Raw genomic sequence first — 17,720 nt, forward strand, 5'->3', positions numbered from 1 at the left:
TTAGCCCTGGAGAAAGAAGAATCACTTTTAGAGACTGCTGACACCTCAACTTCCGTTATCTCTTTTCCTGTCCTGTATACCTTCCAATTTCTCTTCCTCCCCTGTTCTACTTTTCTCCATGGAACTTACCTCGTTCATCTTCTTTCATCACTTTAGCACAGCTCTGCCAACTCGGCATCATCCCCCAGCCTGGATGCTTCTCTCTGTACTAGGAGAGGGAAGTTGTTTCAATATCCTCATCACTCTTTACATTTTAGACATAGGAATATTCTGGGTGGCTAGTTTATATAAACTTGAGTATCAGTGTGAGTAGTCTTGCACTACTCGCACCACAGTGCAAGTACCTAGTGCTTAGTTCAGTGTTAGTAGTATTAGTATCAGGACATGGTTAGTGGAAAGAGCCCTGACCTGGGAGCTGAGGATTAGGTTCTAGTCCCACCTCCTCCATAAATCACTGTATAACCGTGGGTTTGGATCTTGGTCTTAAATATTGAGCAAGTTGATTTTTAAAGTTAACTTCAGCTCTAAGATTCTAGGGTTCTGAAATTTTCCCCATTAAAATTTGATGAGTTATAAATGAAAGCTAAAGAGTAACAGGTACATAATTCCTTTTATAATTTACCCAGGAAGAGCCATCAAGGGAGACCCAGTTTTCTTTTTTTTCTTTTCAGACTTTCCCAGACCATTAATGATTGGAATGAAAAACACCAGGTAGAAAGGAAGAGCTCTTGCTCGAATTTTCAGAAGAACAAATGGAGCTCTTGCTGGACAGGACAGGTTCTACTCTGAGCAATTAAATGTGGTCATATTGGGAACTGGTAAAGTGAGGCAAGTACTTTGGACCAGATGGGATGAATCTTACTCCAGCCAACCTGGTCCTAGAATGTCCCTTCTAGTCCAAAATTTTTGTTCTAGGACTCACCTATTCAGCCCTTCCAACTATTTTAACTCTTATGCCTTCTTTTTCCCAATGTTGTTCTCACTTATTTACATGCTATGATGCTTTTCTATGTGTTAAATGGCTTTTATAGACATTATCCCATTTGATCTTGCTAAGTAAGTAAGGCCGGTGTTGCCTACCTATACTTAAGAAGACCAAGGCTCAGAGGAAATAGGTGACTTGTCCAAATCCATGATACCTTACTGGTTAAAAGAATAAGAAATCATGTCACTGCCTTAATATGACTTGGTTATTTGAAGTGCCTCAATTCAAGGAAACATTCTTTTCTGGTTAAAGTAGATCAAACTATAACTCCTGATTTAGGAGAACATACGTGGTGTCTATTATGGGGCATTGGATATTGACGCACAGAGTTCATAGAACTCAGGGAAATAGTGCAAGAAAAGTGAGAAACAATGGCAGTTAGTTTTTCGTAATGAAATCCTGAGATCTAGTGGGAAAGGAGCGAATGAAGAGGACTCCAGCAAGGCACATGAGAGCAGGGGATGTGCCCCAGTGACAGAGCAGAAACTGATGGCACATCAGAGCCCATCTGGGACTAGGGGCTGCTGCTGTGCTCTCAGGAGCCACACAGGATGTAGCTATAGCATATGCATGCTTAAAGTCTTAGTCTTCAAGATAGTTTTTGGCTCTCTGAAAATGAAGTAAGGTGTTTTGGATGACTAGAGTTCTTTACAGGCCAAGGAACAAGGAAGAACTCAGAAGAACATGCTACTTCCTCTGTTCTCCTTCAGCATGTGGAACCCTACAGAAAGTGGTGCTGAATTAGGAGTAGGGCCCTTGCATTCAGCTGAGGCCCTGCATCCTCACTCCTTCCATGCCCTTGGCTCACCAGGAGGCAGTGTGTAGGGGGGGTGGTAAGGCTCAAACTGACCTGGATTTGAATGCCAGCTTAGGATTTTATTTTTTATTTTTTTATTTTTATTTTTTGGCTTTAAAATGGAAAGCTAACCTACCTTATAGGATTGTTGTGATAATTAAAATGAAGTTATATAAAACTTCTAGCACAATATTAGGCACACAGCAGGCCCTCAGTACTTATTATGAACCCAAACTAGATGTATTTGTCAGTATTTTGATGCAGAAACAAGCAGTGCCCAAATCTCAATAGCTCACAATATACACTTAGTTCTTGCTCATATTATATGAGACCTGCAGTCAGCTGTGGGTAGTTATGGATTGGCTAGGTTTGGTGGACTTGGCTCAATTCTAATTATCTTCTTACTCCAAGACCCAGGATAAAGGAGCAACCACTATCTGAGCATTTTGTTCTCACAGTGGAGGGCAAATGCTCAAGGGGGTCAGGGCAAGGGCAGAGCCAACCCATACAGATGCCTTTAAAGCTTCTGCTTGGCCATATCTATGGCACATCTGCTCACAACCCATTGACCCAACAAGTCATGTGGCCAAGCCTATAGTCTACGGGGTGGTAAGTATACTCTGCCCACAGGGACCAACGCAAGGATGGGGAAGAAACAAATCACTGGGAATAAATACTATAATCTGTCTACTAGGTTAAATTATTCAACACATGTATGGAGTACTTACCATGTATCAGTCTTTAGAAGTCTGCAGAGGGAGCTTGTTATTAGTTGGGGGGATAGATGGCTAAATAAGAAATTCTCAGGGAAAGTGATGTGATTCTTTGGGGTGCTGTGACTGCTCTAAGAACAGGAGGAAGCTTCTAGAGGCAGTGATAGCTGAGCAAGTCTTGAAGGATAAGTAGGAGTTGGCCAGAGAAGAGTGGCATGGGGGAAGGGGAGTCTGCAAAGGGAACAGCCTGTGCAAAGGCCAAGAATCAAGGGAGGGCATGATGTTTTCTGAAAACTCAAATGCTTTAGTATGGTTAGGGTATTTAGTACTGTAGGAAGAACGGAAGGTAGTGGCCCCATGTCAGAGGAGTTTTTGTGCTCCCGAAGGTTAGAGGGAATCTTTTAAGAGTCAGAGCAAGAGAGTGGCACAATCAGATGTGCGTTTTAGAAATATCACGTGGACCTCAGTGTGGAGAGTAGATTAGATGTGGACAAGGCTTGTAGCAGAAATCAACTAGGGGACACTTGCAGAAAGCATGGCAAGACACGATGAGATCCTCAACTCACATGGTACAGTGAGGATGAGAGAAGTGGACAGAGTGACCAGAGGTGGAGGACATAGGACTGGCTTGGATGGATGTGGTGGTTGAAGGGGAGAGAGCATCAAAGTGCCTCCAAGTTTCTGGCTGGAGACTACTGGAGATGCCATTCATCAACATGAACTAACACAAGAGGAGAAATTTGTTTTGTTTTGTTTTGTTTTGAGACAGAGTCCCACTCTATTGCCCAGGCTGGAGTGCAGTGGCACCATCTCAGCTCACTGCAGCCTCTGCCTCCCAGGTCAAGCAGTTCTTGTACCTCGTCCTCCCAAGAAGCTGGGACTATAGGCACACATCACCATGCCCGGCTAACTTTTGTATTTTTAGTAGAGACAGGGTTTCGCCATGTTGGCCAGGCTGGTATTGAACTCCTGTCCTGAAATAATCTGCCTACCTCGGCCTCCCTAAGTGCTGGGATTTTAGGCGTGAGCCACAGCATCCAGCCAGGAGAAATATGTTAAGGAAGGAAGATGAACGTTCCCCTCCCTCCCTTCCCCCTCCCTTTCTACCTTCCTACCTTGCTTCCTTCCCATTTGAAGTATAGCCTAAACTGTTATAACTAAGAGATCCTAAAATATTGTAACCCACACAAAAGAGTGTATTTCTCCCTCCCGTAAGAGTCCAAATCTGTGGGGATAAGTCTACCATTTCCAACATGCAGCTTCCGAGACTGCTCATAGCCATTCCTCAGCAGGAATGGGCAGGAAAAGCAGAGTTCCAGGGCAAGCCACTTGTTTTGAGAGAGGTGGCCCAGACGTTACACACATCACTTCTAACATACCTTTGTCCTGAACCTAGTCACATGGCCACACTTAGCTAAAAGAGAGGCTGGGAAATATATACTACTTGGCTGGCCAAATTAAACCTGGGAATTTCTATTACTGAAAGGAAGAAGGAGATAGTTGGTGTCTCCATCTACAGATAGATGAGTTTGAGGTGCTTGCATAACATCTTGATGGACAGTGAAGTTGTATATTTGATTCTGGAGCTTAGGAAAGAGATCTACACAGGAGATATGGATAACAAGTTGGTAAAGGCTGATAAGAGCTTTGTAGAGGAGTTTTTTCCTGTCTAAATGGCTGTTCCATCCCAGAAGTCTGACCCACTTGGAAACCAAGACAGTTTTCAAAGTACCTCCACATTGCAGGGTAAAGACCGACCTCTTTTAGCATTGCTTTGTCCCATTGGAACAGCATGTAAGCCAGCTAGACATCACCCATGAATTCATTTCAGATCTGTGGAAGATGAGGCAAATGAGACAGAAAGAAAATGTTTCTAGCTTTTACCTACACAGTGGTGGCAGAGAACAAGAAAGGATGGCCCATTTGGAGAAAATATGCTTGAAGAATAGCAAGATTTGTGTAAACAGACACCAAAGTTATTGGCAGCAAATAATTATGCCGTGAGCAAAAATCCACCTGGGCAGTGGCAGCACTGGTATTTACCATGGCCCTTTGGAAAAGAGTGACACATTGCTGCTTTTGAGACTCTTTGGGGGAAAACATATGACAACACTATCATGTTTTTAAAAATTTCAAGACGGTACATCTGGTTACCCTACTCCTAAAGTGGATTGAGCAATCAGGTATACCATGGTAACAAACGAGAAACTGATTCTGGCCAAATTAAGCAGGAAAGGACTTTATTGGAAAGAAGTTGATTAACTCACAGAATCAATGAGAAAGCTGGAGAATGAGACTCAGAAAATAGGCAGATTCCAAGGCAGTGTCTACTATTCTTGGTAAAGCCTTTTTATTTTAGTTTTTTAGGTTTTTTTTTAACACAAGTTTATCAAGGCGATGAATAGTTCCTATTTCGAGAAGAAAAAAAGATTCAAGCTGCATTTTCTTTGTCTTTATACTTTTAGCCTTGTCTTTAAATATTTCCCAAAATGTTTTATTCTCATCCTGACAGTACTACTAAGGGCTGAACAAGCTTTCTTTCCTTGTCTGAATTATGACCAAACCCAGAGGAGGTGTTTACACATCCCCCTATTCATCTCCTACACTTAAAAAACCTGCCCATTAGTTGTTCCTAAAAAGTATTTTAGGAAATTGGGACAACGTGTTAAAACTGTAAAAACAAAAGAGAAATTTCTTAAAGAATACCTAACTTGACCAGCTTGGCCAGCATGGTGAAACCCCGCCTCTACTAAAAAAAACAAAAAAATTTTCTGGGCATGGTGGCACGTGCCTGTAATCCCAGCCACTCAGGAGGCTGAGGCAGGAGAATTGCTTGAACCCAGGAGACGGAGTTGCAATGAGCCACAACGGTGCCACTGCACTCCAGCCTGGGTGACAGAGAGAGACCCTGTCAAAAAAAAAAAAAAAAGAATACCTAACTTGAAGGCAGGCAAAGAAAGATTTGTACAGGTTGGGCATTGCTAATCTGAAAATTTGAAATCCAAAATGCTCCAAAATCTGAAACTTTATGAGTGCCTATATAGTGCCAAAAGTGGAAAATTGTATACCTGATACATTTGCTTTCTGGTTGTTCAATGTACACAAACTTTGTTTCATATACAAAATTATTAAAAATATTATATAAAATTATCCTCAGGTTATATGTATAAACTATATATGAAACATAATTGAATTTTGTGTTTAGATTTGGGTCCCATCCCCGAGCTATCTCTTCATGTATATGCAAATATTGCAAAATCCAAAAAAACCTGAAATCTGAAACTCTGCTGGTCCCAAGCATTTGAGATAAGGGATACTCAAACTATATTGTCATACTGAATGAAGAAAGAACCTGAAGGCCAAGAATGGGCAATTCTGAGGTCAAATCCTGCTTTTGGTACTCAAAAGAGTTAAGGGACGGTGAGCATTATACAGTATTTCTAAAGATGCCTGTCTCTAATGATGATATTTTTGCATGACCTTTAGCAGCAATCTTTGTTTCTCTAAAATGGGGCTGTGCTTATAGGGCTGCCTCCCAAAGATGCTGGCAGGAATAGCTTACAACTAGTGGGGGAAAGGAACTTGCTTTGAAAAAACTGAAAGTGCTAAAAATAAGAATAGCATTGCCTTAGAGTCTGTGTTTGTTATTCTTGCAAGAACACAGTTCATCATATATAGAATCTTTTTCTTTACGTGAGAATTGGGGCAGGACCTTTTTTTGCACATGCAGCGAGACATTGTCTGCACTTGAAGCTGATCTTCCCTAGCCTGGTGACGAGGTACCTACACCTGGAGATTAGCTGAGATGGGGGCTGCAGCTCTGAGCTGTCACTCTTCACTCTACCTTTAGGCAACTTTCCTAGTTATTGGCCAGAATCCATTCTCTGAGCTGGGGACCACCTGCTAAGAAAGGCCCCTCAGACTCACAGGTTTGGTTTTCATTCATTCATTGATACATTCCACATTTTTTAGCTTCACCTATATTCTTTGCCTTTGCTGTATGCTAGGGATACAAAGTCAACCAAATCCTGGCCCCTGCCCTCAGGGACCTTATAGTTAGAAATGAACTTTACATTGAATTTCTCAAGATGAGGGACTGGTCTTTTAAATCTGTTTTACCAGAACTTAGAGTAGTGTTTCAAAATATGTTTTTGGTTGAATTAAAATTAGATAGTCAAGGGTGGTTTTCCTGGAGGTCAGGGCACCAAAACAGTTAAAAGAATAGTCTGGTGGTCTAAAAATGATGACCCCCTCCTCTACAAAGCAGAAAACCACCTATGGTCTTCAATTCTAGTCCTTCTTTCAGTGAGGAATTCTTAATTTTTTTTTTTTTTAGATTTAGAAGGTCTAATTTTTATAGATGTAATCTCTACAGTATAATTCTTTGCCTTGCTTCACTTCTTTTCCTCTCTTTTGCTCTCTTCCCTAAGGTGCCTCTCTTTAGTTTTCCAGAATACCTACTTTAGTCTATAGGATGAAGCACAGGTTCTTTCTGCACCTCTGTAAATTTCTTTATAGGAGTTTGAAACTCAAGTCCCATATGGTGTTACCAGTGCCTGGACTTGGAGGCCCAGCCTTCCCGTTGTGCCAGCGTATGCTTGTTTATGTGTGGGCAAGACCCTTTTTCAGTGCTTCTCTGTGTCTGCCTCCCAGGAAGTCCTTCAGTTAGTGGCCTGATATTTGCCCAGGAGGAGGGGATAACATACTTACGGTCAAAGGATGGGAAATATTTCAGTATGACTGGAGCATACTGGGGGCCATGTCAAGGAGAAAACTTTATATGCCATGTCAGGGTATTTCAATTTTGTCCTGGAGGGAATGGGGAATTGATGGAGGCCTTAAAGCAGGAACTGACATGATTGATGTGTGTTTTAAAAACAGTATTCTAGAAAAATATGGAGAGTGGATTGGAAAGTAGGAAGTAGGAAGACCATTTAGTTGGCTATTGTCAAACCCAGGTGGTGGTGAGGACCTGTGTAAAAGGATGGTGAAGATCTTTGGAGCCAGTCAATCTAGGTTCAAACCCGAACTGCCGTCACCTGCTAACCTTGAGATGTTAGGCAAGATACATGCATACAAGCATTCTCTGAGCATCAGTCTCTTCATCTATAAAACAGGTGTAATAACAATGCCTACTTTCTAGGATTTTGAGAGAATTCATTAGGATACTACGTGAAAAGTGCTTAGCACAATCCCTGACACACAGTAAACATTTTACATCTATTATCTAGCAGCAGAAATAGAAACTTGATTTAAGGGAGTGACAGTGGGAAGAGAAAAGGATCAAATTTGAGAGATATTTAGACTTAGTGACCAACTGAGTGTGGTCAGGGACAGAGAGGAAATTATCAAAACTAAGATTTCTATCTAGGGCAATAGGTTAAGTGGTATTTTGGCAAAAGAGCGAGGGATAGAGAAAGGATGAGTTTATAAAAAAAGAGCTAGGGTGGGAAAAGAGGAGATGATGAATGAGGTTTAGACACGTTTAATTTAAAGTGTTTGTTAAATATGCAGATGAGGCTTAAGGGAGTTGGGGGTGTGAGACATAAGTGGTAGTTGGAACCTTGGGAGCAAATGAGATTTCTTAGATCAAATGCACAGCTTATCACTACAAAGAGGCTGAAAATGTTTAATTTATCTGGAATTCAAACTTACAGTTACATATTCTTATTAGCCTGTATAGACTGCAGCATAAGAAGTACTTGTTCTTGGTACCTGGTTTTTGGCATCTGACAAGTAGGAAAATTGAAAAACAAAAACAAAAACTCTAAGAGATAGAACCTCAGCTCAGGATACTCCCCTACTCCCAGGGCAGACCTCTTGGGAATGGGAGCCAGAGAGAGGATATCTCCAGGTCAAACTTCAGTGTCCACAGGGGACTGGCAATCCTAGTCCCCACCCAAATTAGCTACCAGCTCTGAGAGGCCTGATCTGTGGGGGTCCCATGAGAGGTATTTTTTGAAGTTAGATGGATAGCTGCATCACAGGTTCACATTTGGATCAGCCATGCATGAAGAGTATAGGAAACAATATTGGACCCTCAGGAGAAGGGGCTGGTATTAGGGTCCCAGGCAGGCAGGCCAGAGTCCAGGGCAAGGGCTCAGACCCAGTGGAGCAACTGGATTGCAAATCAGGATACCAAGGTGGAAAAACAGTCTCCAAATAAGGTAAACACAAGTTGAGAGAAAGAGATGCTGCCCAGTGATTATAGGAAACCTAGGCACTCACCAGGGATCCAGGGTTAGGGCCAGAAGAGCATTTCTAGACCCTACCCTCCAGTGGGAATGGGGGTCCTGATAAACTTGGTCAGGGCAGTTTGGGGACTGGATGGCATTCATCTTACAGTTTGAAACCTGTGGTGCGGAAGGAGGGATTGGCATTTTTACTTTTATCTCCAACACGTCACTCTGTGGTTCTCAAAGATCCAATAAACTGACATTTATTTGGAATTCTAGTCCTGTCTTCTCCAGATCTACCTTTAGCTTAGAGTCCCATTGTGCCTATACATACGCACATGTGTATGCATGTGTGCACACACACACAGGGTTACTCTCTACTTCTGAGTTCCAGGAGGTGTATAAGCGATGTGCAGTGAGGAGCATACCCAGGCACTGTCGCTGTTGAACTCCTGATGACATATTCCAGCATTCTTGTGCAGGTTTTGCCCTATATACACTCGGCATCTCACACCTTGATCTCTGTGCTTGCGTAGCTCTAGGTTTGTAACTTCACAGAAGTCAGCAGACTGCTCTTGATAGCCTCAGCAAAGTTAGCAGCTACATTTATTGAATGCTCACTACATACCAGGTATTAGTCTAAATACTTAGGATACAATCTCACTTAACCCTCAAACAACTCCATAAGGTAGTTACTATTATTCTGGTTTTGCCAGCAAGGAAACTGAAACTCATCAGAGTTGAGTAATTTGCTTGAGGTCATGTAGAGCCTGGATTCTTACTTAGGACTGACTACAAAATCCATGCCTTTAAGTATCATGCTATAAAAAGGCAGATGTTTCTGAGAATGTATTTTTTATTTTTATTTTTTTTGGAGCATGAGTTTATGTTTATGTAATAGAAGCTGAGAATTGACCAACCTCTATTAATAATTGATTAAGAGAGGCCAGTGGCTTGCTCAAATGGCTAATCTCGTTAACAGAGAACAGAGCTTGGAAGGTTATTCTCAGTAATTATCTAATGAACAAAACCGCAAACTTTCTCTCTAAAAAAAATAAATAAATCTCACCACACTTTTGTACAGCACCCACCTGGGTGACGAAATGGTCTGTACACCAAACCCCTGCAACACACAATTTACCCGTGTAATGGACCTGCACATGTACTCCTTGAACCTAAAACAAAAGTCAGAAAGGAGAAAAAAGGAAAGGCTAGGAAATGTGATTTCCCAAGCAGTGCCAGAATAGCAGTGGAGCAGAAAAGAAGTGTGGTCAAGCACACAGCCTTGTATGGGAATGGTGCCTGTGAGTGGTTATCCAGCCTCAACCACTGCTAATTGAAGTCATTTCACCTCACTTGTTCCTATTTTTATTACCTGAAAAATTGGGGTGTAACTAAGGATTTGAAGAATAATTACAAGGTTAAAAAACGCGCTAGAATTTAAGGAGAAACTATAAAGAAATTGATTTTCCTAATCTAGCTACGTAAGTGAGGGAGAAAGGAATCAACCACATCAACATTTAGTGGTGGTGAAGGGAAGCATGGGAACTAGGGTTCTTCAGTGGGCTTCCAGATAGAATTGTTTGCCTTTTGATGGGGCTGATCTGCATAATCTGGATGTAATCAAGCCTGGTGGTGATGGATGGTTATCAAGATTCACGATGGGAGGTGAGGGGAAAGGTTGGCAAGGTGGGGGAGAATTAGCATTTGAGACCTACTCTTTACCGGTCACAGTGCTCTTCTACTGAGTCTACTCTCTGAAGGTGCCCAATGAAAGAACGTTTGTTAACAACTCTGAGAGTAAGTATTATGATGCTCGTTCTGTAGGTGAGGAAAATGAGTCTCAGATTGCTTAAGAAACCATCACTAGTATATGATCAGATGAGATTCAAAGCCATTCCTATTTGATGCCAACACTATTTTACTACACTTCTGACTCATTTAACTAATTTCCTCTGCAAAGTCCTAGAAATTCCCATATTAATAGCCATTCATTTGCTCATACATTTCTTCATTTATTCTGTAGGTAGCTGTTGAGCACAGGGTAGGTCCAAAATGCTTTGAGATTTGATAAATCTCAAATACTCTGTTGTATTCACTTCCAGATGTTACAGAATGCAGAAACCCTTTTCCCCAACAGGAATCAGGACCTACTTTTTCATCGTTCCTTTCACTGAATAGAGACATAGGTCTGGATGTCAGAAGATATGAGTACAAATATATATCTTTCCCTTGTCAAGAGTCCTTCAGTAAAGAGGCATAATCATAAATAAGTTTATGCTTTAGCTGTGGGAGTGAGTTGGCTTTGCAGGATGTCATTGTGAACACTGGCACTAATAAAGGACAGGACCCCATGGAAAGTAGTCCTTTATTGCATGTCTCTGCCCCAAGCTACTTGAAGCTGACTTAGCAGTCTCCTGGATTCAATTTGGAACTTCTTTATCATATCTTCATATTTGTTTTTTCTGCCTCTTATCATAATTCTATTTCTGCTTCTAATCTCACATCAAGCTAGAAACTCTTAACTCTCCGATTCAACTGAGAAAGTTATGTTCCCTTTGCTTGGAATTTCTAGACCTTATCATTGAGTTCATGTGGGACCTTTGCTTCTCACACACTCCCCTGGTCTCTCATTCACTGAAATTTCTCATTCTTTCTTGATCACCAAGCCTCAGGTTGGATCTTTTTACCACTTAAACTTCTCATCTGCTTTTTAGCACCCCCCCCCCAACTTTTTCCTTCTTTTGATTACCCTTCAAAGCTTTTGAACTTAGTCTACTGCATTTGATCTGAAATCCTCCATTTCTCTCAAAGACTTATTTTCCTCTTCATCTGTGTCCCCTTTGCTGGGTCACCAGCTGGAAGAGAAGTCACTTCCTCCTGAAGTGATACTTCCTGGCTTCATTATCATTATTTATCAAATATTTGTTGAGTACCTATGGACTTCACAAGCCAGGGCAGCAAGGTAAGATACCTTCCATACCTGATAAGTCTGACAGACCTGACAGGCATGAAAAGAAATACATGCAAGACTGTGAGAGTAACAGAAGAAAATGCTGGGTGTACTGATAGCACAAAGGAGGAAGTGATAAACTTGTTGGTCAGAGAAGGCTATACAAGAAGCCCTTGAACTGGGTTTTAAAAGATGCAAAAAAGTTGCCCAAGCAACTTTGTGAGGGAAAAGCATCCCAGAAACAGGAGACATCATGTGCAAAGACCTGGAGGCATGAAACAGGATATCCCACTGGGGAAGCTATTAGTTGTTTGATACTCTTGGAGCTTGGTGCTCAAAGAGAGGTGTTTCAAGAGGCAAGAGGTAAGGCTGAGGAGGTAAGAGGAACTAGATGATGGAGTACCTTGCCATGGACTTTGGGTTTTATCCTGAGGGCTATGGAGGATGAGTGAAAGGTCTTAAGAAAGAGAGCCATAACAATCAGTTTAGAAAGATCATCTGAACTGTAGCAAGAAGAGTGTACTGGATGTTGACAGATGGAAGGCAGGAAGACCAAAAGATTATCGTAATATTACAAGGAGGAAATGAAGAGAGTCTAAGCAAAGGCAATAGTAATGGGGTTAAAGAGGAGGGATGAAATATTAAAGATGTTAAGAGATTAAGTTGATACGTCTTAATGCCTGACTGGATATAGGGAGTGAAGTTGTATTGGTCCACTCTCACACTGCTATAAAGAACTGTCTGAGGCTGGGTAATTTGTGAAGAAAGGATGTTTAATTGACTCACAGTTCCACAGGTTTAACAGGAGGCATGACTGAGAAGACTCAGGAAACTTACAATCATGGTGGAAGGCAAAGGGGAAACAAGCACCTTCTTCACATGGCAGCAGGAGAGAATGAGAGTGAAGGTGGAAGTGCCACACACTTTTAAACCATCAGATCTCATGAGAACTCACTATCATGAGAACAGCACAGGGGAAACCTGCCCCCCATAATCCAGTCACCTCCCACCAGGCCCCTTCTTCCAATTTGACATGAGATTTGGGCAGGGACACAAATCCAAACTATATTAGAGGGTGTATTTCTGCACAAGGCAACCAGATGGATATTAATGCCATTAATTGTAATTGTGAAAATGAGGTTGAGGGGACACAAGTTAGGTAAGTGAGGTGGAAAGGTGTGACCATGTGGTGGAAGGTGAGGTCCAGGATATGGACACTGTTTGGACATGTTTATTCTGTTTTGCAGCCATGGTCGAAGGCCTTCAGGTCACGGTGCCTGACAAGAAGAAGGTGGCCATGCTCTTCCAGCCCACTGTGCTTCGCTGCCACTTCTCAACATCCTCCCATCAGCCTGCAGTCGTGCAGTGGAAGTTCAAGTCCTACTGCCAGGATCGCATGGGAGAATCCTTGGGCATGTCCTCTACCCGGGCCCAATCTCTCAGCAAGAGAAATCTGGAATGGGACCCCTACTTGGATTGTTTAGACAGCAGGAGGACTGTTCGAGTAGTAGCTTCAAAACAGGGCTCGACTGTCACCCTGGGAGATTTCTACAGGGGCAGAGAGATCACGATTGTTCATGGTAATAATGCCCCTATTTTGAATCTAGGAATGGGAGGGAGGTTAGTTTCATTCTTCCCTTCCCTTATGTCAGTAAGGTGATATCCTAGCCTCTCACCCTTTCAGACCCTCGAGACTTTTATTTTATTGGAAATGGAGCATCAAGAGACCTATCATTGCTTCAGCGGGATGGTGAGGGGGAAAAGGGTGAATCATGTAAAATCTCTCGAAGACATACAGATGAACTTTGGAAAAAGTCTTTCCAAAGCCCAGCATCAAGCCTCAGGAGCTTATTTTTAGAGCTGAATTGAAACGGTTTTAGGGGAAAAACTTCTTCAGTCAAACATCCCATACCTTGACATCAGCCTTTAGGCTCCTTTCCCAAATGTGGAAAGCAGACTCTTCGCAGGGAGAAGGGATGTATGCATACAAATAACAGCCAGGTAGATGCTTGACCCAAGCCCCAGGTGGCTTTGCATCAATTCCACCCTTTCTCTTGCTCTCTAAAGCTCTGGACATCAAAAGGTCCCAAGAGTCTGATATGACCTATTTGATTATTTGAATTTTGAAGAACTCCTGTGATTTTAGCTTATCTCCAGGAGTTCAGAATAATTCTGGCATTTTCCTGGCTCTTAGGGGCCTCTGCAGGCCTGGTTCAAAGCCATCTCCTACTCCTGAAACTGGACTAGAACTAGACCAGTTTCTGGCAGGCTGTAATTGTCCTTCCTTAGAGATGCTAGTTTTTGTTACGGTTCTGTTGGTCTTGTTTGTTTGTTTTAAGCAAAGCACACACCTTTCAACCACCATCCAGATAAAGAAAGAAAATACTGCAGATACCCTAGAAGGGTTCTCCCCTCCCAACCCCCATTGTTCAATGTTTTTCTTTCAGAGGACAGAGTTTTAGGACTGAGTCCTTCTTTTTGTGATAACAGATGCAGATCTTCAAATTGGAAAGCTTATGTGGGGAGACAGCGGACTCTATTACTGTATTATCACCACCCCAGATGACCTGGAGGGGAAAAATGAGGACTCAGTGGAACTGCTGGTGTTGGGTAAGTGAAAACCACAGGTGACATTTTCATCTTAGACCGCTTGCACTTGCATTGTATCCTATCCCTCTTCTCACTTCTACCCCTGTGTGCATTAGCAGGTTGCATACACAGTTTTATCTTTCATGCACACTCCCTTTTAGAATATGCTGTTTATGAGCAGTAGCTGTACTTATTATGTCTTACTTCTTGAAAGCTATGACCAGCCCCCCGCCCCCACCTTTTATCATTGTCCCGAATATTTCTTCTGCTTTCGTCGTTTTTTTTTTTTCCCTTTCCACTTTCACCTTTAACCTTGATTTCTCTCTTTGTCTTGTTATATGCTAATTTTGAAGAAAATGCTAGAGGCCTTTGAAGCAAGGTAGAGATTACACAGAGATAAGAATTCACTGATGTGTCAGAACCTCTGGAGACATCAGGAATCTTTTCCCACTGGGTTATCTCCACTTAAAACAATCATAAGAAAAGATAGCTGTAAACTGGAGAGTTCAGTAATAAAAGATACCCAATAAAAAGAGCTGCTTGGGAGATGTACTAGTGTTTAATTGGAAGCCAGATATCTTGAAACCTAAAAGTGTCCAAGTTATTCTCAAAGCACATACATCTAATCCTTATTAATATTAATCTCCTCATAAATGAAAACTCATTACTTTTGGCTACTTTCCTTTTTTGTGGATTGGAGGAATGTCAGTGGGAGCTGACCTCTTTGTATGAAACTGAGAATTGAGCACATATTTTGTGCTCTATTAATGTTGTTTGAACAAGAAAATTAGAACATACAGAAATAAGAAAGGAAACTGCATAGTTATAGGGAAAAAGGTAGTTCAGGAGATACACTTAAAACCATTTTTCAAAAGAAACTACATTTTTGTAGCTTCCAAGAAACCAGGTGATAGCAATTTGCAGGAATTCGTAAGGGTGCCTCCTATTAAAAGTAAATGAGGTTGAAGGTTGATTGGTACCCTATGCAAAAATTGTAGAGAAACTCAGTCCCTAGGGAGAAAGTGGCAGTTGTTATTTAGGATTTTTAGTTTTAGTCTTTATCATGATTGTGTGACTTTGGCAAAATAACTATTCTGATGCCTTAACATTGTATTTTTTATTGTTTTACTTTACAAAATTATTTGATTTGATTTTATTTTTGAGACAGAGTCTCACTCTGTTGCCCAGGCTGAAGTGCAGTGGCTCAATCTGAGCTCATTGTAACCTCTGCCTCTCAGGTTCAAGTGATTCTTATGCCTCTGAGTAGCTGGGAGTATAGGTGTGTACCACCATGCCCTGCTAATTTTTTGTAGTTTTTAGTAGAGACAGGGTTTTGCTATGTTGGCCAGGCTGGTCTCAAACTCCTGTCCTCAAGTGATCTGCCCACCCTGGCCTCCCAAAAGTGCTGGGATTATAGGTGTGAGCCACCTCGCCCACCCAGCCTCATTATATTTTGTAAATTGGATTAAGGTAATAATGGTCTGCCTTATTAGAAGGTTGACTTAATTCAAACAAAGTCTTTGGGTCCAATATATAAAGTGTAACTTGTGACTTGTAAAAGAATGGAAATATGACTGATATTCAGCAGGAAATGAAAAAGTAAAAGGCTTATATTGACATTGTAATAGAACATAGGGAGATCAGATCTGGGATCTGCTGTGACTCTGTAAATCAGAAAGGAATAAAAAGACACATTTTTGCTTAATCACAACTCTAATAGCCAAGTTTGAAGGAACAAGTGGCTCACTGAGCCCACAATTAGCTAATTGCGAACATAGTTATTTGGCCAGGGCAGCCATTTGCAGAGAAGTAATTGCCTGTGCAGGAAAAGGCGGCCAGGTAAAAACCACTTTAAATAATTTGGTCCCAGTTGTTCTGCAAACATGGGGAAATGAATAGAGTGAAAGCTTTGTCATCTAAGGATGTGTTAAAGTGTATGAAGGGCAGTCCTCTGGATCAAAACATGCAAAGCAACTTGGGCAAAAATGCTATTCTCAAGGAAAAAAGCCAGCAGCGGAGAGGTGAGTAAAACAGAGGTTCAGATGACAGTGGTCGCCAATTATGGGAGGAAAGATGAAGAAAAAATATCAGTATTAACTCTAAAGGAATCATAAAGGAAAACTTACCGAGGCTGCAAATCCAAACTCGTTGCAGTAGAAGCAGCCTGTCCATGAAACAGAGACATGCTGGGGCTCTTGGGGAAGAAACACATCATTCTGTTTTGTTCAACATTAGAGATGTTCAAAGCATGATAAATTTGTCATGGAAACTTTTTAGGGCAACACTAGCTGTGTACTTATTTAAACGGGTTAGTTTGAAATCTACAAAAATTTTTTGAGTCCATAAAGCACTGTATTTACTTTCCAAATACAAAATTCTGAGTCTTTTTTGTCTTCACACCTCTTTATACAATATTTCAAAATGCTGTCACAGTTGTAAAATCTCTTATTTTGGGATTATTTCATCCTACTGGCCTAAGTATTCTTTTTATGTGAGACCAGAAGAGCAAGCTGATTTCTGAGTTCATTCCTAAGGAGATGAAGATCTCTGTGGGAAGATAACTGGGACCCACAGTTTGCTAATTATAATGTTCATGAACCACTGGTTCAGTCATTGAATTCTATATGAGGGATGATTGGAGGATTTGGTCTAGCAAAAGTGGACTTGGAACAGTGGGCATGAGAAGTGTCTCCAAATATCTGAAGTGAAATTATATAGAAGACAGAATGGAAACATACTCTGTCTGGCTAGATAAAATGGAATCAGGAGTGGAAGTTACAAAGGGAGGGAGTCTATCTCAGTGTAAAAGAAGAGCTGGAGACTTCTAACAACTGGAGACATCTAAAGATGGAATAAGTGTTCTCAGAAGTGAGTTCTATGTCTCTGGAGGTACTTATGCACAGGAAAAGGTATTCAGTTAAGTTACTTTTGAGCTTTATTTCTATTCTAAAGTTCTTGGTTTAAAAAGCAGATGAACATGATTGATGTGACTCCCTTGATGAATAAGAAAATGATCTCCCAGGAAATCAATCCTCATGACAGAGATAAATGGAGAAACAGGTTGGTTATAAGAACATACAGGGTGATTGATGTTCATTCACAAGGAACCCGGAGGAATAAACTGTGGTCTTTTGCAGTAGGTCAGGGCTAAGAGGACTAATCCCTCAAGAGTGAAGAAAGAAACTATTGATGGTGGCTTGAAAGAGTCAACTGCTGTAGCTTTTCTTGGAGATGATCACAAAATGGGGAGCAGAAAATAGGTTGGAATTACAGAAGATTAATTAGTAAAGAAAGACGGGTTAAAGATATAAATTAGAGGCAAAGTTAAGAAGAATTTGGTTTCTTCATTATACTCAGAAACGTGAGGATGAAAAAGTTGACGGAGCAAGATTGTGAAGTATCTTATATGCAAGACTAAGAAGTTTGGACTAGATTCTGAAGACTTAGGGGAACCAGTGAAGAAATCTTAACAGAGGAATCAGATTAGATCTTAGGGTCAGAACATTTA

The 17,720-nt window shown here is 41.3% G+C and overlaps 1 protein-coding gene across 7 annotated transcripts in view; it reads left to right on the forward strand.

Annotated features, from left to right (window-relative positions):
- The window catches only part of ILDR2 (immunoglobulin like domain containing receptor 2), a 61,508-nt gene that overhangs the window by 4,310 nt on the left and 39,478 nt on the right, over positions 1-17,720 (forward strand). For 5 of the 7 annotated variants that reach the window (XM_021930978.2, XM_021930991.2, XM_003893501.5 and 2 more), the window contains exons 2-3: positions 12,871-13,203; positions 14,114-14,233. In XM_021930978.2, coding sequence (XP_021786670.1) covers positions 12,871-13,203; positions 14,114-14,233 — 453 coding nt within the window. Of the gene's footprint in view, positions 1-671; positions 829-11,590; positions 11,636-12,870; positions 13,204-14,113; positions 14,234-17,720 lie in introns of those variants that run through there. The other 2 variants (XM_021930982.2, XM_021930985.2) reach the window with 2 other exon arrangements.

This window comes from Papio anubis, chromosome 1 (genome assembly GCF_008728515.1).
Source record: "Papio anubis isolate 15944 chromosome 1, Panubis1.0, whole genome shotgun sequence".
In the NCBI taxonomy this organism is placed as follows: domain Eukaryota; kingdom Metazoa; phylum Chordata; class Mammalia; order Primates; family Cercopithecidae; genus Papio; species Papio anubis.